The sequence below is a fragment of the Diadema setosum genome, chromosome 8 (genome assembly GCF_964275005.1).
Source record: "Diadema setosum chromosome 8, eeDiaSeto1, whole genome shotgun sequence".
Taxonomy (NCBI): Eukaryota; Metazoa; Echinodermata; class Echinoidea; order Diadematoida; family Diadematidae; genus Diadema; species Diadema setosum.
In genome coordinates this window covers 17027168-17052696 of record NC_092692.1, presented here as the reverse complement: position 1 = coordinate 17052696, position 25529 = coordinate 17027168, and the positions used below count along the sequence as shown (strand labels likewise).

The window sequence follows — 25529 nt, the reverse complement described above, 5'->3', positions numbered from 1 at the left end:
ATTACAGTAAAAATTTGAATCAGTAAAAGCAATTCTTAAGTATTGTTAAATATACAAAATGTGAACAATACGCATATTAAAAACGCTTCCAGACTAAACCGTCTACAGTTACGGTTCACTTAGAAAAATACGGATACCTCCCTATATTTTTGGCTTTATTGCAAATATTTTAAATGGTTTATGTGGTACAAACAGACCTACGCATATGCATCAAATGTGATATCTTGAACACTTTTCAAATCACTGCTACCGAATGTAAACAGGACCTTTAAGTTTAATCCCGCCGTATGCTCTCAGGCATTTTGTATCCGAAATACGCCATATCGGTAGAAAGCCTTTTCTTGACTTTTTCAAACTGCTTATCGGAAAGCGTGGCATAGTATTTTTTCATTATGGCGTCATCGCTGCTATTCGAAACGTCAAGTGCCTTGTACGGATAGAATTTAGAATCCACACCCATGAGCTTCAGTGATTCCATGACATCTTTATCATATGTTTCCAGTTTTCCAATGAAATCGTAGCCGAGGCAAGGGTTGCAAATCTTGTACACATCCTGCCAGTGAATGTCGTTATGGCTCGCCAAAAAATAGTCGATGAACTCTTTAAAGGTCACATTGTACATCTCACTCTTTACTGACGCTTTGGGCATTTTCGCCTTAGAATGATTTCCATATTGCATGTATATCTTCTTATTGTGAACACGACGCTGAACGAGATTCCTATTTGGATATGCCTCCAGTCGGTCTCTAAATGCAGCCAAAAGACGGGTGAATGGATTACGCACGAAGATAATCTTCGTAAAGTTGGAAGCATAGTGTTTCCTTTCATCATTTTTTATACTTTTCAGATACTTGAAGTGTTTCTTCAATAATGTGACAGCTTGCTGCGCGCCCACTTTTTCGTCTGCCGGTTTGAAGCCGTTAACGGTGAGGAGAAGTCTGCCCCAGTTAGTACCGCCACACTTGGGGACGAGGAGAAGCAGCGATCGCTGATTCGGGAGGACCCTAAAGAGCTCGCAGTCGTATGCCAGTTGCGGGAAAGAGCTGATGTTTTTCTGCAAACACTCACGCTGCAAGGTCTCCTGACGAGTTGCCTGCGTGTCTTCGACTATCACCTTGGGTGTGGTTTCCTTCAAGTTGTATTATGTGGGTTAGAAATAGAAAGTCACTTAGTTATAATGTCACTTGAACAGGCACGATAATAACTTCATTTCCTTCTCATGAAAAAAAAATGCAGTTGATACAAAGTGCAGAAATAATAAAGGTGTAACCTCTTCAATGTGAGAATAACAATTGTTGACTGTTATTCTCGGCCCCCACGCTATTTTTGCACCTTTACGCAGGAATAATGGTGTCACCACTTTGACCCCCCGCTTTTTTTTTTTTTTTTTTTTACTTCGGAAGTGGCACTAAAAAAAAAAAAAAGAGCGCGGTAAGGCCTTTGTTTTAGCGCTAAAGATATCTATACTAAGCAAGATAATAGATTGTCCTCAGCAATAAAGTTTATGACTTTATCAATGCATAATCAGTGAGAGGGAATGAGTACGCATTTTAGATTTTTTGTTTTTTATTTTATTTATTTATTCATTTATTTATTTATTTATTTATTTTTTTTTGGGGGGGGGGGGGGAGTGGAGGTTCCATAGGAATCATTTCATTTACCAACATCACCAATGTGCCAATATTCATTCCAGAACTGGTAAAGGATAATAGGCACGTACTACTAGTGGTGAAGCTTCGTAGGCGTATCGACGGTATAAAGTAGCGAAGGACAACAATTGTGACAGGTTAGAAAAATATAATCAAGAAAATTGTAATTCTAATAAGTTTTATTCTTACAGGACGACACAGCTTTTTCAAATTACATCTTCTGGAATGTGGTTCAAGATAAACAGCGTTGAAGACGAAAATCCTACGGGTGTCTATATAGTGTTCCGGTTGTAGGCAGACCCTCTATTACTACTAGTAAGCTTGGGCTCAAGGGAGGAAAGCTAGAGATTAAAGGGTGTCTTGTGTCCATCTTATTGAGGACGTCCTGAAGACATATAATTATGACATTTCACACACATGAGAGTTAAGTCTTGGGTATTCATTGTATCGTTATCTTTTCCAACACAACCAGATTCTATCGTATCATGAATTTGACATTTTTGTTGTTTATTTCATGGTGAGTCCGCTTTTCGCTGTCAACTTGTTTTCTATGTTAACCGCTAGACATTGGATTTTTCCGTTATGTTCATAATTAATTGCTGCATGTCATTGTACCTTTGTCCTTGATCAGTCAATGTGAGTGATTTTCAGCGTTGTGTTGTCTGAAACAGGACTACTTAATATCAGGTTGCCGTCGTACGTAATATCATACTTTTGAAATAAGCCCCCTACAGCTACCTGGCAATTATTATTTTGTGGATGACGGGGGGGGGGGGGGGGCAGGACAATTTAATGGCATGCCTGTACTATAAATCTTGAACCTAAAAACTACTCTCTAAAAGGCGTATCAGACGCTGTCCTGGAGAGCGTTTGGCTGTGTTTTGTTGTAATGTTGGTAATGTGCCGGTGATGATCCGTGAGTTAATCCTACAGTGTATTAGTGTGGCGCTCATTATTGTGCAGCTGTGTGCCTCTCAACTTCATCATTCTTTAAAATTTGGTCTGCGACAACCTTACCATTGGTATATAAGGTTGCTCCTGATGATGTATGAATGGACAGCATTGTTTGGAAAAGTATTCCATACAGGGATGGCTCATCGGAACACGCTGTAAGCCTACATAAGGCCGTGTCACACCTTTCCGGGCAAGCTACGCGGGCTTGTAGCGAGGAGGTATTTTCCAGCACGCAGGAGATTTTCCGTGGGCGAACAAGAATGTTTGCAAGTTTTGCACTTGTTTCTTACCTACTAGACGCGTGCTACTTAGCTTCTACTTGTGTGTGACTTGTGTGAGAGCTTTGAAACCGATCCGTTTTCTGTTACGAGCGACTTATGGGTTCTGAGAAGTACCTGCATTGGAAATGCCTGCAAGGTGCTGCCGGTAAAGGCGGTGTCACACCTGTCCGGGCAATCTACGCGGGCTTGTGGCGAGGAGGTAGTTTAAAGCACGTAGAAGATTTTCCGCGGGCGGACAAGAATGTTTGCAATTTTCGCACTTGTTTCTTACTTACTAGACGCGTGCTACTTAGCGTCAACTTGCGTGCATTCCGTGTGACTCGCGTGAGAGCTTTGAAACCGATCCATTTTCTGTTACGAGCGACTTGCGGGGATTGCGAAGTACCTGCTGTGGAGTTGCCTGTGGGGTGCTACCGGTAAGGGTTTCCTACTTGTGTTCTGCGCGTACCTCTACGTGCAACTCCCGTGACTCTTCCGGTACAAGTTTTGAGCATGCTCAAGGCCTTGTCATATCGTATCTGGGGAAGTTTTGCGGCTTGACTTTAGGGGAAACAAATTTGCTACACGGAGCTCTCCGCATTTGGCCCGAACTTGACAGTACCTAGCACTTATCTCGTCCTTAGTTGCCCGAAGGTGCGCACGCTAGTCCAATTTTCCCGCAGCAAAGTTTTGAGCATGACCAAAACTATTTCCGGATGAGTCGCGAGGACTGCCCGAAGAGTTCCACGCAGAACACCCGTAGGAGGGCCGTAGCCGCCGCAATTCACAGGCATTTGACCCACTTGAAGTAGGTAATTTGCCCGCTGATCTATGCCTATGTGAAGGGAGTGCGTGCCATTTGCGGGCATTCTAGAGCATATTTTGTGTGACGTGTTGGACTCATTCTCTTCTTTGTCCTCTGTGGCGTCGAGGACTACCTGGTCCCTTTCGGACAGGACTTCATCCGCCGAATGGACTTCAGCAGCAATTTGGTGCATTTGCTGTGAATCTTCCGGGCTTTGTGGCTGTCCATCCACTGGACGTTCTCTGCCCTTGTGCACTTTCCGTCTACGGGGCATCTTCACTTCTTGAAAGCTAGTTGACAAATGATTGTTTGCCCATCCACTCGAACCAGCCTATTGTTCAGGCTAGCACTCACCTCGCAGGCGAATAGTACGCAGATAACACGCAGTTGTGGCGCAGGTACTTCGCAGAGCCCGTATATCGCCCGTAACTGACATAAAAGAAGCTATCACGAAGCTATCACGTGACACCCACGCGCCTAACATGCAGTTCAACGGAATACACGCAAGAAGGACTTAGGTATCACGCGTTTATCATGTAATACCCACGCGAAACTTGCCCTAAACCTTGTCCGGCCGCAGAAATTATTCTGCGTGCTGAAAAATCCCCATACGCAATAAGCCCGCTTAGCTGGTGTGACAGGGCCTTTTTTGGCAGCGGGTAAATAGAGCCAGCGTGCGCACCTCCGGGTAACTACTTTTGAGATACATGCTAGGTACTGTCATGTGCGGGTTATCTGCGGGGACCTCCGGATAGCAAAAATGTTCTTCGGAAGTCGCACGCAAGGCTGGTGTGACACGGCCTTTAGGGTCTGCTACTGGTGCTCTGCGTGTACCTCTGCGAGCGAACCCCACGACTCACTCGGAACAAGTTCTGAGCATGCTCAAGGGCTCGTCATAACGTATCTGTGGAAGTTTTGCGGCTTGACTTGCGGGGAAACAAATTTGCTACCCGGATCTCTCCGCAGTTGGTCCGCACCTGACAGTACCTAGCGCTTATCTCGCCTGTAGTTGCCCGGAGGTGCGCACGCAAGTCCGATTTAACCGCAGCAAAGTTTTGAGCATGTCCAAAACTTTTTCAGGGGGAGTCGCGGGGACGCCCGGAGAGATCTACGCAGAACGCCAGTAGGAGGCCCTTAGCGGCAGCACTTCGCAGGCAACTCCCACGCAGGTACTTTGCAGTCCCCATATGCAGCCAAGATAATGACATTCCGTGGGACTTTTGTCATTCCTTCAGAGGAATTCCTTCACTGAGTTGTCAGTCCCCACGCGTCTGGAACACAGGTCACACAGTATACCCGCAAGTAGAATACAAGTAGAACGCGTCCACTTACAAGTAAGACGCATGCACTGACTCGCCCAAATCCTTGTCCGCCCTCAGAAATATTGTCCGGTATGTTGGAAAATCCCTACACGTAACAAGCCCGCGTAGCTTGCCCGGAAAGGTGTGACAGGGCCTAAACATAGTTGCGGGTAAAAAGATTTGCGTGCGCACCTCCGGGCGACTAGGGGTGAGATACGTGCCAGGTACTGTCATGTACGGCTCATCTACGGGGACCTCCGGGTAGTAAAAATTGTTCTTTGCAAGACGCACGCAAGGCTTGCCCGGAAAGGTGTGACACGGCCTTAACAGTCAACTCTGCAAAGGGATGGCTGTACCTAACTAAATTTCCTGTTTCATGGGATCGCAATGTCCTTGTGGAGTTCATGGATGGTTCGATTAGGACAAGTGTACGGTGAATTTAGCGGAACATCTCACATTGGCCCATTAGACGTCTATGTTGCAAAGGAATCCCAACCTAAAGATGGCGGCAAGGTGGTGGCAATATATATTCTTGACAGTAGTCCCGTTGCAGCCTATCGCTGAATAATTTCAAGCTTGTTGACATCTTCCTTTGTAGTTTAATTCAAGGAGCAGGAAAGACATGTCCTATTTCTCTGCCCAATTTCCAAGTTTCCTGAGGTCTTCTCGTGAAATATTTGCATCATTATATTCCTGAATGTAAGGAGGATACAATCTTAAGCAAAATAAATGGGATGGTACTAGTTCTATCCCTTCACTGATATCACTTCACACAAACCAGGATCAGGGCAGGGCCGAGGACTGATCCGAGTTGGACTTCAGAGAGGGCGTCCCCAGGCGCTGAAGCAAATACTTTGACTAAGACCAGGGAGGTGGAACTACCTCCTGCTAAGACCGTCTGTGAGTGGCTATAGAAAAAAAAAAAAACCCTGATCCAATGCAATGTTGGTCCCTAGACTCCGTAGAACTGCAGTCTATGGAGTAGTTACCGGTGAAATGCCTCAGATTATCGAAGGCCTCGCTGAAATTCAGGAGGAGAGCTTCTGCCTGAAGTTGGCAGGTCTTACTATAAGCATATAAGCCCATGCATGCAGTCATCATTAGCTTTAACCAGTTATGTGTCACACGATATAAGCCATTTCTGAATCTATGCAGCATTGGAACAACAAAACTGTTCACTGTCATATTATGGCAGTGAACAATTTATCGTACATCCAAACCAATATGGATATTATACTTCAACATGCGACTGAGGGTTATGTGGTGAATGATCTTTAATCATGTACTTGTCAACGATCGATATGAGTCGATGATTAGATGACAATCTCCTGACTTGATAAAGATAGAGGCTGCACGGGCGGTAAACCAGTCGTCTGGAAGAATTAAATGGCTATACGACTATCGGCATATTATGGATATATGGGCCGCAACGCGAAAAAGGGCCCGTAGCACTGCCGCTTCCGTTTGCCAGTGTGGAAGACACACGAAGTTCTTAATGTCTTTAGCCATAAAAATATCCTTTCGAGAAGGCAAGTTGTTGATTTTTGAATGCACATCCGTCACATGCATCCGCATCGTTGACATAAAATATTTTAGCAAGATCTCACAGAAACCATGCACGTCAAGACCAGGTTTAGTATCAAGCCGCGTCAAATCTGGCATAGTTATAATATTATCGTCGTCTTCATCACTGGAATCAGTCAGTCTATCCATGCTGAAAATATGGTATATTTTGAGGAAAAACTACACATTTTGTGCTAACATGAGGGAGATCTGACACGATGTTGCTATCACGATAATATATGTATTCATTGTTGTGACCGCATAGTCTGTAAATGATGGGAAACGGAACTTTTGTTGTCCAAAGGAAGCAAAACGTCCATATCTATTAGGACTAAATAGACCATGAATACGTTTATTACAATAGAATATGGCAACCTCTACCGCGCAGGAGCTTTAGCTCTGAGTCAGTTTAAGTTGAAGAAGTTTTGCGACAATGCAGGAAATATGTGATCATTGTGTACATACAGTATATTTTAGTTGCAGCGTTCAGGAAGGTAAATATACACAGACAACATTACCTGACATATGTTAGACTTCTAAACCACTTGTGCAGTGAGTTTTTCTATGTGTTTCTCCTTTATGGGGAAATCTTTCAATGACGTGTAAGCGAGTCCATAAGGAAGTGTATTATCATTACTCTTTTCTTTTTTTTTTCTGTCAACTTGTCTATGGCATACCTGAAAGGATAAAAAAAACTTGCAAACAAACAAGAAAGCAAGAAAAGAGAGAAACCCTAAAGGAAGATGGGCATTATCAGGGAGGTTCCCACCTCCCTGGTATTAAAGACAATGCTTTTTGAACAATTCCTATAGTATGCAAGTTCAAGATATCGTCAACATTGTTCATGAAATTATAGGGTGTTTTTTTTTTCTGTTGACAAGAGTTTGTCAACACTATGATTTTTTTTCTATCCAAATGAACTGAAGTGAGTGTTACCATTGCTTGAGTCCGGCTGAAGAGCTTGCTTGTCCGAGCACGGCATATTTGCCCCGGGCACGTGCCATCATCTATGAAGAGAGGAATAGACCTGATTCTCTATCAACGTGATAAAGTTGCTTCCTACAAGGCAAACTTGTTGTAGACATTGACGATATTATTTGTTATGCCTCCAAGCTCATTTCGATGTTACTTACACCCAGGAAAGTGTTTTTCGTAGTGTTTATTTTTCTTTGTTTCCAGCTTATGATTGCAGTTAATCGACTTCTGTTCCTTACAATGGTTACGAAAGAAATTTATCTAGTCGCTACTTTTTGTAGGAAGCACTCTCTAAATTGTGATACACTTATGGGTAAAGTTAAAAAAAATGGAAAAGATACAGGCAAAGACAAAATCGAAATATATTTTGACAGTCTCTCCCCCCAAACAAACAAACAAACAAACAAACAAAAAACAAAAAACAAAGAAACAAACAAACAAACAAAAACCAATAACTTATAATCGTATTTTGAAAGAGGGGGAGGGAAAATGTCAAATTCAGATAACGACCATTAGTAAATACCTGAATCTTTATGTAGAAATAAATTCAAACAAATCCTAATGTTACATCATGATATAGCCTTATGTTTACGTATATGATGCTTTATTGCTCCAACGGTAAGAACTGTTGCGATAGTCGAGTTTCAAAATCACATACAAGATGAAACCATGGAGGTGAAGCTTCATTACCGATTCATGAGCCAACCATCGGTGGTGCCGTTGACGTTGTAATAATTTTTTCTTGCGCAGTTTCGTTAAAAAATGATATTTCATTTCGAGCAACACCTTCATGAACATTGATTGGATGCGTGCATATGAAAGGGGAATCAGAAGAGCTTTTTTTTTCTTTTTTTTTCCAATGGTGGGCTGTCAAAGTTTTGAGAAATCTTAAAGTTAACGTAGAGGCCCCATTCCAGAGAACATGGAGATAGTGTCATGTGTTTAAACAGATAGTACAGCAAGTACTCGGACATCAGTAGTAACGACGAAATATTGCCCAAATGTCATGATACTTGCCTGTTGATGTTTAGCATGAAATCTTTGTTTTGCTAGGACGATGCTGCTCGTACTACAAGTGTCCTTGCTTGCATATGTCTGCCGAAATGTGTAATTGTCACTTTTACATACTTGCATAACGCATCAACGAATTTCATAGGATTAAGAAACAACCGTATCAGGACAATTATCCCCAGAGGGCAATTAATTGCCATCCGGCTAAATTCTGGTTAGTGGTAGAATTAGAGTAAAGATTAGGGTTAGGGTTAGGTTTAGGGTTAGGAGTTTGGGTAAGGGTTTGAATTAGGTTCAGGATTAGGATTAGGGCCAGGGGAAGGTTCCGCGGTAATTGCCCGGGGGGTACTTTCCCCTAGACCCGAAACAACATCACTAGGCTGATCTTTTCGGAGGTTATACGTTATAATCACTTTCTCATTACCTATATCAGTAATTTTTAAAACTATATGCTTTAGCTGATAACTGTCTGATTATCGTACTGTACTTGTTACTTTATATTGTCACTTTGCCATTGTACATGTTGCTATTCTGTATGTAATTCGGTGTCACGTGAAGTTGGTAAGAATACAGGTACGATGAAATTTCGTTTGAAAAATTGTTCAAACCTCCGGGTGTGAAAAACTATTTCCGGGAGGTTAGGAGCCCCATCGAATTACTCATTAAACTCCATGAATGACATTTCAACTCGCTGAGTTGATCATTATCATTATTTGTTTTTCCCAAGCCACGTCATCAAACAGGTATGTAAATTTCACAAGACAAATGCACGTTTAAAATGTCCAGCTTCTAAAACTATGGATTTTTTTTTATCGTGCTTATAGATTTAACTATATTTTGCCTCTGCAAAGCATTAGCCTTACAGTAATTATGTTTCTTATTCAGCTAGTTAATTCAAATACTCACAAATATAACATAGGGAACCGATTACAGAGAATGTCCAGATAACACATACTCCAAATGCTAAGAACTTCGATCCGTTACGAAAGTCCATGCTGGTGTATGTTCTGAAAGTTCTTGTGGCTCTGGAAATAACAACGGAAACAAAACCGTATGGTGGGCTGATCAATGACAGACATGTATGTAGTAGTAGTAGTAGTAGTAGTAGTGATGATGATAATAATAATAATGATGATGATGATGATGATGATAATAATAATAATAATAATAATAATAATAATAATAATAATAATAATAAGAATGATGATTATGATAATAATAATGATAATAATAATAATGATAATAGCAATAACAACAATAAGGTCTTACTTATCCAGGGTAGCCTCTTCAAAATGCCATAGATAATTAAAACGTTGTTCAAGAAGTCAATAAAAAAAAAAGAAAACACATCTAACTTTTGACTTCATTAGCGGTAAATAATTGGTTGAATAATTGACGTAAACCTTCCGTCATATTATGATCATGAATGTAACGAAAAAAAATGGTTGTATAAAGAAGTCATATTGACGTGTTTAAAACGCCATCAGTCTGCTATCTGGAAAGTCACTAATATACGTTGCAAAAACTAACGTAAATATTACGCCATAGATACGTCGCTAATATGACGTGCTAAATACGTAACAAAATTGGCGTGAATTTTACGTCATAAATACGTCGCTAATATGACGTGATGAATACTCGCAAAACTGACGAGAAAATTTACGTCATAAATACATGTTATTAAATATATGACGTGATAAACACGTCACAAACTGACGTGAATAATACGTCATAAATACGTCACTAATAAGACGTGATCCTAAATAGTTATTAATCTGACGTGAAATTTACGTCACAAATACGTCGCTAACATGACCTGATAACACGTCGCAAAATTGACGTGAAATTTACGTCATTAATACATCGCTAATACGATGTGATGAACACGTCACAAAACTGACGAGAAATTAACGGCATAAATATATCGTTAATATGACGTGATGAACATGTAACAAAACTGACCTGAAATTTACGTCAAAAATACGGCGCTAACATGTCGTGATAAATACGTCGTAAAACTGACGTGAAATTTGCGTCTTAAATACATCGCTGATATGACGTGATGTACACGTAACAAAACTGACGTGAAATTTACCTCATAAATACGTCGCTCATATGACGTGATAAATAGGTCGCAAAACTGACGTGAAATTTACGTCATAAATACGTCGCTAATATGACGTGATGAACACGTCACAAAACTGACGTGAACTATACGCCATGAATATGTCAATAATATGACGTGAATATCACGTCACAAAACTGACGTAAATTATTCGTCATAGATACGTCGCTAAAATGACGTGAGAAATACGTCACAAACTGACGTAAATTTCACGTCATTTAATGGTCTCAATATGACGTGCGACCAGTTTTACCAATTGCGACCAAGTTAAGACGTCTTACAGACCAGTTCGTAATTCCACTTTGTGCATGAGCAGAAAAAGGTCATTTGTACCGACAAGCATTTTGGTTTGTAAATTCACTGAGATAAGCATCTGAGATGCGATGATTATTCATGTGATCCTTATCTAAATGGTGCTTGCCACCGCATCCACCTGCCAGCAAGAATGGTATTTCGCAATAAGGAAATAGGCTGTTACTGCATTCAATACAAAACAAAGATATGGATGCCTGCTAAATTGTCAACTGATGGGGTATTCTGATCAGTGATCACCTGATCTAAACGCAAGTTCATTCTTTGTTTGAACATGAATTCCATAAATTGTTACGTCGGGCAAGCTTATGCATTATGCCGCTTTGAAAACGATTGAAGTGCCTAACCAACTGAGAAAAAAGAAAGGTCATTTGTACCATGTGTACATGAGCTAATTACGAACTGGCTTATTAACGTCAGTCTGCTCTCAGGGAAATGCCTTATTGTTGAAAATATCCTCTTTTGACCTCTTGAGGATGTGATGTACGTTAAAGGGCACTCATGCTGATATGATATCAAATGACAGTCTGAGCTACTAATTTTAACCATTAATGTATACTCTGGCTATCCTGCACTCGCGTGTCCTGTTCAAATGGCAATAATTTGCATTTTTAATGATGGCATCGCAGTTATACACGATTAAGGTCGTATCAACAATACCCCAGGAATGATGCAGATCACCAGAATGCTTTGCCTGTCAAAAGAACGTTTTCATTATCATTGAACATTACTTAGAAATCTCTTTTTTTGGAAGTTGCTTTTTTTCGCATAGTTTTTTACCTTTTTCACAGCTGCTGGCATTCAGCAAGTCATAAGAAATAAAATTAATATATATATACACAAAAAAAAAAAATCATCCCCTATAATCGATACACTACACATAAAACAAACACTATGGTTTCTATTAGAGACGAAACACTTTTACATTTCTCTTTGTTGCGATGCCAAAATTTGAAATGTCATTTCAGTTTACGTTTCTCGAATTGTCATACATAAATGATTTGCACAGCAATACTTAACGCTCTGTGAACTACAGATGTAAACGAATATTGCAAAACAAAAAAGCCCTCCAAAAACCCAAAGTTCAATACTTTTTCAAGTACACCTGTACGAAATAACTATACTTTCGAACCTTATAAGGGCAAATACACTTCGTCAAAATAATGATGTTGTCTTAATGACATCTATATCTCAATTTGTCATCGGTAAATGTAAACTGTTGATCTGAACCGTGGACATGAAATGATCCAGTCCATCTTTTCGCAAGACTAACAAATTTATGCAGGGACTTTTGGGCAATCATGGCTGTTACGAAGTGTATCAACTGAAAGTATAGAACAACCCGCTCAGGGTTCGTACTTACCTCTTTGTCACTACATCTGATATAATGGTTTGACCTTCAGTCATGAAATTGTTTCATTTTGAATTTGAATTCGTCAGTTAGGGAGAGTTCTCTGCATGGACACGAGACTAGTGCAACATATCGGTGCCATTATAGTCATGATAGGATACAAGAAAAACATTCCAATTTACACGAGGCAAAATTTACTTTGCATCCAGTTATAACTAGTTATAACTAGATGCACGATTTTCGTCCAAAGCAAGCCCAAAAGTTAGAGATCCAGGAAAGTCCAGTAAAAAAAAGTTAATTTGTCATCACGTTGCATGATGGAAAAAAAAGTATGTACCCCCATTCCATAAGACGGAGGGGCACTTGCGGTAACCCTGGGGTTTACAATAGCCTGTGAACAAAAATTCTCATTGACGCATTCTGACCTGGCATCATGTGTGTGCTGCCTCAATGTACGAACAAGAACTACCCTCTACATAATGACACAATACCCAAACATCTAGTAAAAGTAGTAAATGTAAAATGGAAGTACGTAGACTATTTTATAATGTTATGGTATACGTGGTATCATTATGGTATCACAGTCATGACAGTGGTATCCATGGAGGTCCTTTGGAGTGGTTCAGGAGCTACCTCACTAATCGCAAACAGTTTGTTTCTTTATCTGGTCAAAATTCCAGATAACAATCTGTCGATTGCGGTGTTTCGTCAAGGTAGTTTAATTTGACTTCACCTGTTCATATACATAGGTGAAAATTCTTATCTTTTCATGTTACTTGTAGACAAGTGAAACGTAATTTCTCACATAAAGATCTTTACACCTTGCTGAAACTTTAAATTCTGAACTTGAGAGTGAAGAAGAAACATACAACTTTCCGGAAATATTTTGCAGATATTGACGAAATTCATCTGAGCTTATTTAATCAAATGTGATTTCTGTACATCTGAATTGTGAAACAAAGCATATTTCTTGCTATGCTACTACTGAGGCATCGCCGGAAAGGATTTATTTCACTATCTCTGATGATGGAATGTTTAAAATATTTCAGAATGGCGCAGTACTTAGCCGTTCTGAGATAAATCTCTCCAGTTATTGAGTTTTGGTTTATTAACAGCAACAACATATTTTACATGAGAACGTGAATATAGATATAAGGTACATAATTTCCCATTGCATAAACATGTAAGCATGATAACATGGATACAATGAACGAAGATTTATGTACAGGTATAGATACATGCATACAAAACCATAATGCATGCATATTTACGTTCATTGTTTAGAAAAATAATTGTTATAATGAGGACGAAAAGTTGGCCCAAGTGCTAGTCGAGAATGGTTCTCCTATACTGTCCCACAACTAATTCTCTACATTGGAAAAATGAACACCCTGATGATGGACTGTTTAAAATATTTCAGAATGGCGCAATACTTAGCCGTTCTGAGATAAATCCCTCCAGTTATTGAGTTTTGGTTTATTAACAGCAACAACATATTTTACATGAGAACGTGAATATAAATATAAGGTACATAGTATCCCATTGCATAAACATGTTAGTATGATAACATGGATACAATAAACGAAGATTTATGTACAGGTATAGATACATGCATACAAAACCATAATGCATGCATATTTACGTTCATTGTTTAGAAAAATAATTGTTATAATGAGGACGAAAAGTTGGCCCAAGTGCTAGTCGAGAATGGTTCTCCTATACTGTCCCACAACTAATTCTCTACATTGGAAATATGAACACCCCAAAATACCTATAGTACACAAACCAGCAAATTTAGTTCATAATAGACTTGTATTTTATCATCATTCTTTGATTCTCAATCAAATCTTAACTTTTTCGGAATGAAAGCACTGTTTGTTTGGTTTTTGCGTCAAATGCTTTGCGGCAAACGATTCCGAAACTCTGCTCGTGTAACAGAAATAAAATGCGTACCATGGGTTGTTTTACATTTAGAGTGTCTTACCATGGCGTTTTCTTTGCTTCTGGTTCTGGCCTCAGGTGTAATTCAGCATATCGTAATATTGGATTAGAAATGTGGTAAATGTCCTTCATGGAAACCATATACAAATTCTGCCACTGCAAGTTTATGAAGACTATAAAAATCAAGTACTTATAGACTAGTGAATAGTGAAATACATAATCAAGGTGACTTTTGTAACCACTTCCCCAAACGTCAATCCCATAAAGTACATGTGACTTTATTTAAGAAAATATACAAAAGCATGAGAAACACAATGGAGCGCAGTTATGTAGACGCACATAGCATATTGTACGAACATAACTTTAGTAGAAGAATTGAGACATTGCAAGTAGAAATAGATAAACAGTTTATCACAGTAGAGTATATTTACCTGCTTGGCAGACTTGTGTATTGCTTTGGGGTGTGTTGCTGTTGTCGGTGGCGGGATGAGGAGAGGTCTGGGAGGGAGGGTAGGATCTATGTGTTGTGCGGTGGTGCGTGTCTGGCAGGGTTTGGTTGATTTGTCCATGTGAGTGTGCCAAGGAAAGAATATTATTTTGGAGTATACTCTCTTAATTCCTTAGATTGAGTTTGAGGACAAATCCAAAATTAGATTGAAAATCTCAATCTGATAGATTGGAAGGCAATATGATTTTTAAGTCTAATCATGGATTTGTCCCTAACCACAATCTTAAAGATTGATTTTCAATCTAAGGAATTTATATATACCGTATGTCCCTCCCCCCCAAAAAAAAATTATAACGCTACCCTCCACAATGGTAACTTTGAAAATCCAAATATGATTCCAGGGTATGAAACTATAACTTATTATCCACATCTTAGAAAAAACCCATCCAAAGTTCTGTCCATTGTGTTCACAAATCATGCAATGCCAAGAGCATCCATGTATACTAAATTTGGAAGAATCAGACTCATGACATGCTTTACAAAGATCCACATTTCTCTGTGACCACTTGACCAAACTGAATGGGTTTTCTGCAAAATACAACTAAGATGTTATATTTTGAGACCCTGAAGTAGCAATCAGACAGTTTAATCATATTGGAAGTTTCCAATGGGAAAATCCGGTTTTAATTTTTTGTTTTGGACATACTGTACATATTAAATATAAACCCCTCAAAAAAGTTTGGAAATCTGAGTTTGATCAATCATTTCTCATTTTTCCTTTAGAAAAATGAGAAAGAATTTTTCCTTAATTGTAAATGGGTAAAACGGCTTTATCGGATATAGAATGAACATGAAATCACAAGGATGATCATTTTGTGGAAAACCGGTCCACGGATATACCAGCGTCATGCAAAACTTGATAACCGAGATTGGATACTTATTCAAGGAGAATGACTTCTTTCTATGATGAAAAAAAAAATATACTGTTAGCGATTTTAATAGCACGTTTCTGAATAGGAAGAATGCTATCAAACTGCAATGCTGCATTATTTGCCAAAGCTAAACAGCATAACTAATTAACTAATGAACTAATTAACGTTCCGTTCAATTCTAATTATGGAATAAGAGAAATATCTTTCAGTTTGTTTGGAATCTAAGTGTTTCATGAAAAAAAAAATACATAGACAATTAATGTGGGATTTTCCACGAGGATTCATTATCAACATATGTGATCCTGCATCACAAAACAAACAAAAAGTCGCCAGACATGAAATTTTAGTTAAGAGTATATTCTGAAAGAGCAGACTTTAAGCTTTAAAATGACGTATAACTCAAATCAAATGGACTCTCCTAACCTATCTAAATATTGGAAAGAAAGCACACACTCAGGAAAAGTGTTAACTGAGAAAAGAGGCTCTGAAGTACAGTGTCTATTCAAGCACTTAATCTTTACCAAGCCGTGCTGGCTGTGCGATGAATGGGACAAAAAACATGATGTAACCCACCAGAGTAACAACAATGAAGGGAATATCAGTTTAAACTGAAATTGATCATGCCTTAATAACACACTCTGTCTATAATTCATGCCAACTTTCAAAGCAGTAGCATCATCCTTTCAAAAGTTATTAGAGTTGAAAGTGTATGTGTACAATGTTTTTAAGAAATGACTCTAAAGACACACCTAATCACACTATTCTGCCAAAAAAAAATGTTCAAGATAAACTGCTAAAAAACCCACTTTTCTGCCCGTTTTATGATCCCAAATTTTAGCATAGTGTAGAGGAAGACTTGCTCTTTCAGGAAAAAATGAAAAAGTCAGTATCGGCTAGGCTGACCCATTTCACCTATTTTCAGTCCGCACACAAAATCAGTGTGTGCCACTTTTTGTTCGTTTTGTGATGCACGGTCACATATAGGCAGAGAAATTTAATGCCGTCGGTTTCCTGTAAATCAATGTTTATTTTGTAGTGACAAGGAAAGTACTTTGTTGATTAATTTTTTGAGTCATCACATATTTTTATTTTTTTTTATTTATTTATTTTTTTTTCAGCATTCAAACATAGCTTATTTGCATGTATCCAATCCTGGAAGAAATTTCGATTTATTGTTTCCAGCCTTCAAGAGGATTACCATGTTATTTGAAAGAATATATTAGAGTCATCTGCAAAGAGGATAAAGAAAAGCGAATAAAACGAGTGAGCGAAATAAAGGACATGAAGACATAAAGTACCATGCAAGGACGTCGTGGAACACCACACGATATATTTCGAGGACGAGATTTATGTTCATGAATAACAAGAAGTTGTCATCACGTTCAATATACCGATAACATTTCATCCAGTCTAAGGCCAAGGATTCCATTATGATACAGTGTTTATCAGATAATGGATGATTTATCTTGTCAAAAGCCTTCTGCGGCTCCTATAAAAGTTTATTCGCGTGAGAGAAAGAAACTGAACTGGGAATTTAAAAAAAAATGAAAATCGCAATCTACCTGAATTTGTATAGTTACGTATAAAGTACATCAATCATGACAGCCGAACTTCTCTCTCAATTTACGAAGATTTCTTTGTGAATAATTTCTAACTCCAAATTTATTCAATTAACCAAGTCTTATTTTTAAATGTTTGAAATAATTTTCAGAACTCTGATACTGTTATACCTGTTCAAGCATTAGATACATCACCAACGAAAATATCATCACCCTAAGTAAAATTCTTATCAGAGCCTGATGGCGTAATGGTTTCCTAGTCAGTGGAGTTAAGGAACGGAATAGCAGTAGGTCTAAAAAGTCTTGATATTGTTATTGTCTTTTATGAACCGGAAAGGCATTGAGAGAATAACTGAGAGCTTCAAGAAGTTTACTAGAGCTACAATTAAGAGGTGTCTATATTTCACCCCAAAATGAAATCTGTCCGAAGTGGAATAGTGATATCAAGAAAAATGGATTCCATTTCGTCAAATATCATAAGTATTTTAGTCACTTCTGTCTTAAGATTTACAATCATTCGTTATAGCAATCCTACGCCTCTCCTTTTTCATTTCTGTTGCTTGTAAATTGACAATGGAAAATAATGACTGAAGAATATCTTGTACCCATGTTTCAGAATCATATTTTACTTCAAAATTCTTAAGTAAACCTCTTACTTTCAATAATAATGATGATAATACTTGCAATTTGACGTACTCGCAAAATGTTCATTTGAATCAAATGTCAACTGGATTTTTTTAAAGTGTGTAAATACTTGGACATTGGGAGGAAGAAAATGCTGGAATATTAGAAGATCGCGTAGTAATATCTATGCCTGATTCAAAAGTTGTTTTATTGTTGTTGTTTTTTTACACCGTTATTGGAAGTCAACATCTCTTTGAATGTTTGTCATGATTAATGCGCATGAATTTCTGGTACGTGAACATGCTACGTATTGAATTGCATTTTACTTACAGACTTAGGAGATTATTATCCATGCACTTTGAATTGGAAGGATAAAATTGTTTGTGCGTCTAGGCAGGTTAAGATGATGACGTTTTAAATTGTTTAAAGAAATCATTTCTGAGGAGAACACAGTGAAGGTGTCCCAAACATGGTAAATAAATTATTTGGGAAATTCAGAAACAGAGATAAGCCATAACAAAAATATGAATTCTACTGATAGAACTGCAGCATATGCTGCAACTGATATCTTCCTGTCAGTTGAGTAAATTGATTGAAATTTCATCAACATTTCTGACTGTGTTAATATATAAGAAACAAATATAAGTTTGTAATAATAATGTTTGTAACAATAAAACGAAATGACGGTTTCATAGTTTATATGAAATCAATAGTGTTGAGTGTTATCAATGGTTATGAAAAAAGATGACAAACCTAACCAGAAGAAGAAGAAAAAGAAGAAGAAGAAGAAGAAGAAGAAGAAGAAGAAGAAGAAGAATGATAATAAGAAGAAGGCGTATATGTACATTTGCGTGTTACTATATTTGTTGGTAATATCCTCATTTTGGCAATATCATTAGCTTTGTGCCAAAATTTCTACCACAAGAGTGTGGCATCCAAAGTTAGATGCCAAATATGCTGGGCATAATAAGAGCCTAACAACAGTATTCACCACAAAACGCAAACGGTTGCATATATATTGTATAACTATACTTATGAATGTACAATTACTGTTCGGCGCAACAGCAGAAGATTTGTATAATGCGTGTTTACTTTATTGACAGAACTCCTACTCAATAAAATCCGATATTAGTTGCAAGTAACGTACCATGATATGGTGAAATATGATTACATCATGATGTACACATTATGAAGTGGTAAATCCATAAAATTTCATTTTTCAATGACAAGAACACATATCTTCAATATATTATTGACATAATGTTAGGAATAACCCGATTCCCGTTGCCTTCTGAAAGAGGTAAATCTATCGCTCATAATGCATCGTTGCCCTTTACCAAAATCACTGACCTGTGTTCAGCTCTTCGTCTATAGCTAATCATCTCGCAAACCTGAACAAAGAATTTCTATACAGAGGCAACTCAGCGTGACCTGCTTCTTTGACCACTGCCTCCGACTAGAATTTCACCTTGGTTAGAACCCGTGGGAGTACTATGTTCCATTATTGAAATAAATAGAACTATATCCCTGGCATGGCTCTTGTTCGACGGATTTTTGTGCATTCTCACTCCTCAATCATCTTTTCTAGAATGGACGTGCCGTATGCAATTGTGCGATGACGCCGAGCTCCTCTCTTTTCAGAAATCAGCGTCTGAATGGATGCAGAGCCTCACCCATGGCAACAACCTCATGGTAAACATGGTAAAGAATGTGCGTGTGTGTGTGTGTGCGTTTTTTTTTTGTATTTGGACGGTAACCAAACAACTAAATTGCGAAGTGAACCTTTGCTAATAACTGCTTTAGAAAAACAGATTTGCTTTGCTTTGGACGTACTTATTTCTCGTGCTAAGGTTACTGGCATTATTGTTGTAGATTTTGTAGCGAAGCTCACCTGAACAGATTTGCTCTCTCTTTTCTATTCCCCTGTTGCAGTGAAAAAAGAAGAGAGAGAGAGAAAGAGAAAGAGAAAGAAAGAAGCCTCACAATCTTTCCAAGCTGGCTATACAACCTCATATGCGTTTGCAGATAAAACCAAATAGATTCAACAACATTTTTAGGTATTATGTGTTTGTATTGATAGCGATCTTTTATGGATGGTACTTGTTGAATATTTACATAAAATTGTAGTGTAAAAATGTTGATGTTATTCACAAACTGACATATCTCTTCCTAAAGCCAATATTGCATTCTTTCTATTCAACTCTACTATTGCCTTTTTTTTTTATGCCTCCGCCACGAAGTGGTGCCGGAGGCATTATGTTTTCGGGTTGTCCGTCCTTCCGTCCGCCCATAATGAATTTTGAGGTATCCTAATGAAACTAGGTATGTGTATTAGGGGGTGAAGTTGTGCCTATCAGGTTTTGGGTGCACATGCTCAAGATGAAAGGTCAAAAGGTCAAGGTCAAATAAATTAATTAAGGTCAATTAAGATTCTCTGGTGAAAGTTTTGGGTCATGAGGTCATGGGTCATTTGGTTAGAACGGTCTCATATTCAAGTAATGTGCAGATTAATGCCCCATCACTGACCAGGCACGCTAACCTGTAAACATTAAACTGCACATGAAGCTTGAATATGAGACCATTCTGAAGCAAATAATTTTCACACAACAGTGGATATATAAAGTACTCTTAAATGAATCCCACAAGGATTGGAACAATCATCCTCCAGCATTCCCACTGATTCCCACTGATCAGTTACTAGCCATCCTCTTTAAAAATTACTCAATATCTTATGAAAAAGTCAAAGTCAAGATAAAGTCCTTAAATCCCCAAATACATGCTCTCCTATTCATTCAATTAAACCTAGGTCAAGGAAGGTGAACATTCACCACATTTATGAAAAACATATTACATGTCATTTTAATATTTTGCCAATTTTGTGAAAATGTAATCACACATTCTCCACACGTACTATAGACCTATTAGAAGAATCATGCATCATGGCGGAGGCCTACCAGTCGCCATGGCGACATTTCTAGTTTTAAATCGTACGTTTAATTATTTTGCCGTGATCACTTGAAATATCTCTTCGCACTCATGATAATGCCTCGCTCGGATGAATTCATTTTTGTGATCAATTCGTCACTTTACTTAGCATTGATACCTTAAGTGTTATCATGAACATTATATAATATTTTGTACATTCCGTAAACTTTATCATATTCTCGACATACAATGTATTTCATTTTTGCATGTTTCGTAATTTTTCGTCATTGACATATTGTACTAAACATTTATATTATATCTTTGTAACTCATAATATCCTACACGCTTAGTCTTTTAGTAGGTTCATCATATTACACATTTAATTTTACTTATATGCCCTTTTACATTTTTCAATTTTTGTTTCAAATTGACTGTAGTGTTAAACGTATTTCTTTAATCAAAATTTTAACGGAATATAAAACTTGTATGAAAATGTGGAATGTGGAACAAGAATAAAAAAGATATCAGCTAGTATTCCTGCTTGATCACATGAATTCGGAGACACATAGAATCATAAAAAGTTCACATCCATTTTTTTCATTCGATGTCGGATTTTCCGAAATGTGGCTGAAAGACTCGAGTCTACCTAAACTAACATACCAGATTATACATACTACCATGTAGAAATAGATGCAATAGAACAGGTGGAGATTTTGCACTTTGTTTGAATAACGCATTATCTTATAATGAGAGATCTGACGAATTGTTCGGATATAAACTTGCGATCTACTGTTCATTGAAATTGATCATCAACAGGAAAGTAATACTTGTTAGATGGCGTTATTCTAAAACCTTGACATATAAGTATTACTCAATTCTATTCTGTTAACACACTCTGGTTAATGTCAAAGGAAATAAAAACATTTATATGATAAGCGATTTGAAATTTCTCCTTCTAACATGAAATGACTGCGGCCATCCTGACCTAAAACCCTTCGTTGCATCATAGAATACTGCCACCTGCAGCAGTTCACAGGCGGGCTTAAAAAACTTGGTCAAGCAAGTGATGCCGCCTTGAACAGGATCCGCAGCTTAGATATCAACCTATAAGGCCATAATCCATCCCGTTGTATTGCATCATAGAACAGAAGAAGAAGTATGTGTCTGTTTCACGTTTATTTGATATCCTTGAATAGCAAATGATGTTATACTCTATTCATATCCATTCTATTCATTTCATTTAAATAATGATGAAATGTCTAATGTTCATAAAACCAAAGTTCATCGATTCAAAGTTATCCTGGAAATTTCTCATGGCTGACGTTAAGAAGAAAGTGTCTGAAACCACTGGTCTCTCATTCGCAAATTTGCCTATTTCTTGCCTCATAACATTTTACGTGTGGTCTGTTTTCACTGCTTATACATTATAATATATATATATATATATATATATATATATATATATATATATATATATAATATTTTTGCCATATCTCATATATATATATATATATATACATATATATATATACATACATATACCTTATATATATACATATATATATATATATATATATATATATATATATATACACAATTTCTTGCATGTATTCAACAATTTCGCAGTTAGTGAAAAGTCATGCACATCATTCCACGACATTAGGTTCATCATCTCAATTTAATGAATTTCATATAACATATTCCCATTCATTGCCACATTATGACAGTGAATCAGATACAAGTTCTATGGCTTAATCACTAATTGTTGTAAGATATAATTGTTAATAGATATTTTCCAACTTTTTTTGGTCGCATGTTTGTGTGTTTGTGTATATAGTGCTTTTATGTAAATCAATTACATTTGGCAAATTGCAAACATACTGGTGAATTCAAAAGATGTACTACTTCATAAAAGCAAAAAGGAGCTGCACAACTTTAAAGAACAAGTTTATTATAGAAGAAGTTTTATAATATTGACCACAGACATTGGGTAGTTAGAGTGTAAACTATTTTATGTTTGAAAGAGTTCTTGGTGTCTAGGTGCACAACACTAGTGAAGAAACCAATGAAAGAAATCAAAATAAAAACATAAAGAGATCAAAATCAAACATGTAACCAAAGGACATTAATATTCTGAACATTTTCACACCTAACGCCTAATGTCAACTATTTTGATTTTCCCTTGGAATTGTGTCTGGTCGCGAACGCACATACACTTACAATCTTTTAATGGATTATCATCATTTTGCTAGTATTAGTACATGTATAGATAATGCAAGTTTGGCGGGATCTGTATATATATATATATATATATATATATATATATATATATAACGTGAAGTGGGCTCGGCTTCGTACATGGTGGGTGCTGCATTATTTTCATGGAAAGGTGTGATGACGGAGGAATGACTGCTGGCAGACGTTGCAGTATGTTAACTTTGCCTTTAATTCTCCCGAGTTTTCGAACGAGTTACCGGTCTTTTTGATTTGATTTGATTTGATTAATTTGATTTGTTTTTGATTTTATTTCTGAATTTCTTTTTCATACATAAAGGGCTTGGGATGTAAACAAAAAAAAAAAAGCAAAAAAGCACCAAATTTGCAAGTATTTGAACAGAATAAGACAAAAGCAAGGCAAAATGAACCAAAAGAAAATCAAAGGGAATATAGACAGCAACATGGCATTAACTACAACGGAGCAGCAATATTATGACATACATTGGCAGTGAAAATGATGAAACAGTAGTAGCAGTATAGTATAAATAAGCAATAACTCTAAGTTTTAAAATGATGTATAACTCAATTCAAATAGATTCTCCTAACCTATATAAATATTGAATAGAAAGCCCACACTCTGAAAAAAGTGTGAACTGAGAAAAAGAGGCTCTGAAGTACAGGGTCTATTCAAGCGCTTAATCTTTACCAAGCTGCGCTAGCTGTGTGAGGAAAGGGACAAAACACAGGATGTAAACCACCGGAGCAACAACAATGAAGAGATTATTAGATTAAGCTTAAATGTAGCATGTTCTATTAACGTATTCTGTCCATGATTAATGCTAACTTTCAAAGCAGTGGTAATATCCTTTCAAAAGTTATTAGACTTGAAAGTGAAGAATATGTAAAGGATTTGAAGAAATGAAAAGGGGACACTAAGACATACCCGATCATTCTATTCTCCCCCATAAAAGGGTTGTAGAAAAACTGCTGAAAAAAAAAAAAACACTTTCCCAACAATGTTTTGATCCCAAACTAAAGAATAAAGTAGAAGGATAGCTCTTTCAGAAAATATGAAAAAATCAATAATGACTCTGTTGACCCATTTCACCTTTTTTGGGTCCTCAACTTGACTATTGCCTCAACGGTCAAATACACACGTTGAGTTGGGCACAAAGAACAAGTTTTTCATAGGGAAAAAAAGGATAAGTCGACATAAAAAAAACCCAACAACTTCTCCCAACCATCCAGTAAATATCTTAAGAGGGATTTAATGAAATAGTTGAGACCCACAAAACACAAACAATTATATATTTCATCAAATTCTCAAATTTACCGATTTCTGTGCCGATATTTCACATCCTAAAAAGAGTGTACAGTGCAATATGCAGAATGCACGGATCAGCTTAAGAGTACTTAGTTAAGCTCATTTTCTGCTGGAACCACTAAAGCTCCTGCTTGAATAAAACTAAGTTCATGCACACTGGCGCTGACCACTAGGGACAAAATTGAAACAAAAGAGAAAAATACAAATGCTGTTTGAAATCATATACAAAATAATATACATATACTCTAAAAGTAACATCAAATATTACAATTACCAAAAAAAAAATAAATAATACTGAAATATTTTTAAGAAGACCTTAAATGCATGAATATACAATTCATTCGAAATTGCACTTATATGTGCACAAACATACCAATGTACCTCCCGTTATTAGGTTGTTTTTCACTTTTTTGTGGTGCTGAGGGAGTCATTTTCTTCAATTCTTTTTTTTTTTACCCTTGGTTGGGCACGTCATACCGGCATAGTAAACACGAAGTTGGTTAATCGAAGGGGCACAATGATAATGCGTTTATACCCTTTTAGGCATCTCACTATATCAAAACTGTGTGTCCTCAAAATGACGAATTCGGTGCCATGGATCTATTTGCCTCAAAGTAAATTCCATTCAAGTGACAGAAGCTAGACTAGGCTGATGGCCTCATTGAGATATATGACTCAGGTTTGCCTCTCATAAAAAGTACAGCTTTATTTTTTGTTCTACTATTTACAATAGCATGCTTTAGAGGGAAAAAAGATGTTAGTGAGTGCTGTGGGAGTGCAATAAAGATGAATTCATTGTTTGTGTCGGGCCATTTATTATTCTTTTATATATATCAATAAAATAATACTGATGAATTGAGATCAAAACATAAAAAGATTTACATCAATTTTTATATTTCATTTTACTAAATATATTGAGTTAAAATATATTTCTTTCAACTAGGTTTGAAAGAAAACAGACATGTTCGTGTTTTTAGGGAGTCGGGGAAAAGCATTCCATGTATCAGGTCCATGATGCCTCACTGACCTGTGAGCTGCACAACATGTCACCTGTGCAGCTATTGCAGCTAAATAATGTGGGCTATCTGGCCATTTTCTCAGATGGGAAATCAAACAAATAAACTCGTATATGTTTGCTCTTGACAACAGGACAAAGGAAGAAACACGGAAAGGACGCTTTTGTCGCTTGACTGGACTTCTTCAATGTTTTTTTTTCTGTAGGCAAAATGTAATGGATGTTTGGTACCAAATTC

The 25529-nt window shown here is 37.3% G+C and overlaps 1 protein-coding gene across 1 annotated transcript; it reads right to left on the bottom strand.

Moving 5' to 3' along the window:
• Positions 1-274: 274 nt before the first annotated feature.
• Positions 275-3942, bottom strand: LOC140232103 (carbohydrate sulfotransferase 9-like). The gene is made up of 2 exons (XM_072312252.1): positions 3667-3942; positions 275-1129 (listed from the first exon to the last, which is right to left on the bottom strand). Exons 1-2 carry the CDS (start codon positions 3940-3942, stop codon positions 275-277), a joined length of 1131 nt encoding a protein of 376 aa, XP_072168353.1.
• Between the last annotated feature and the right edge of the window lie 21587 nt (positions 3943-25529).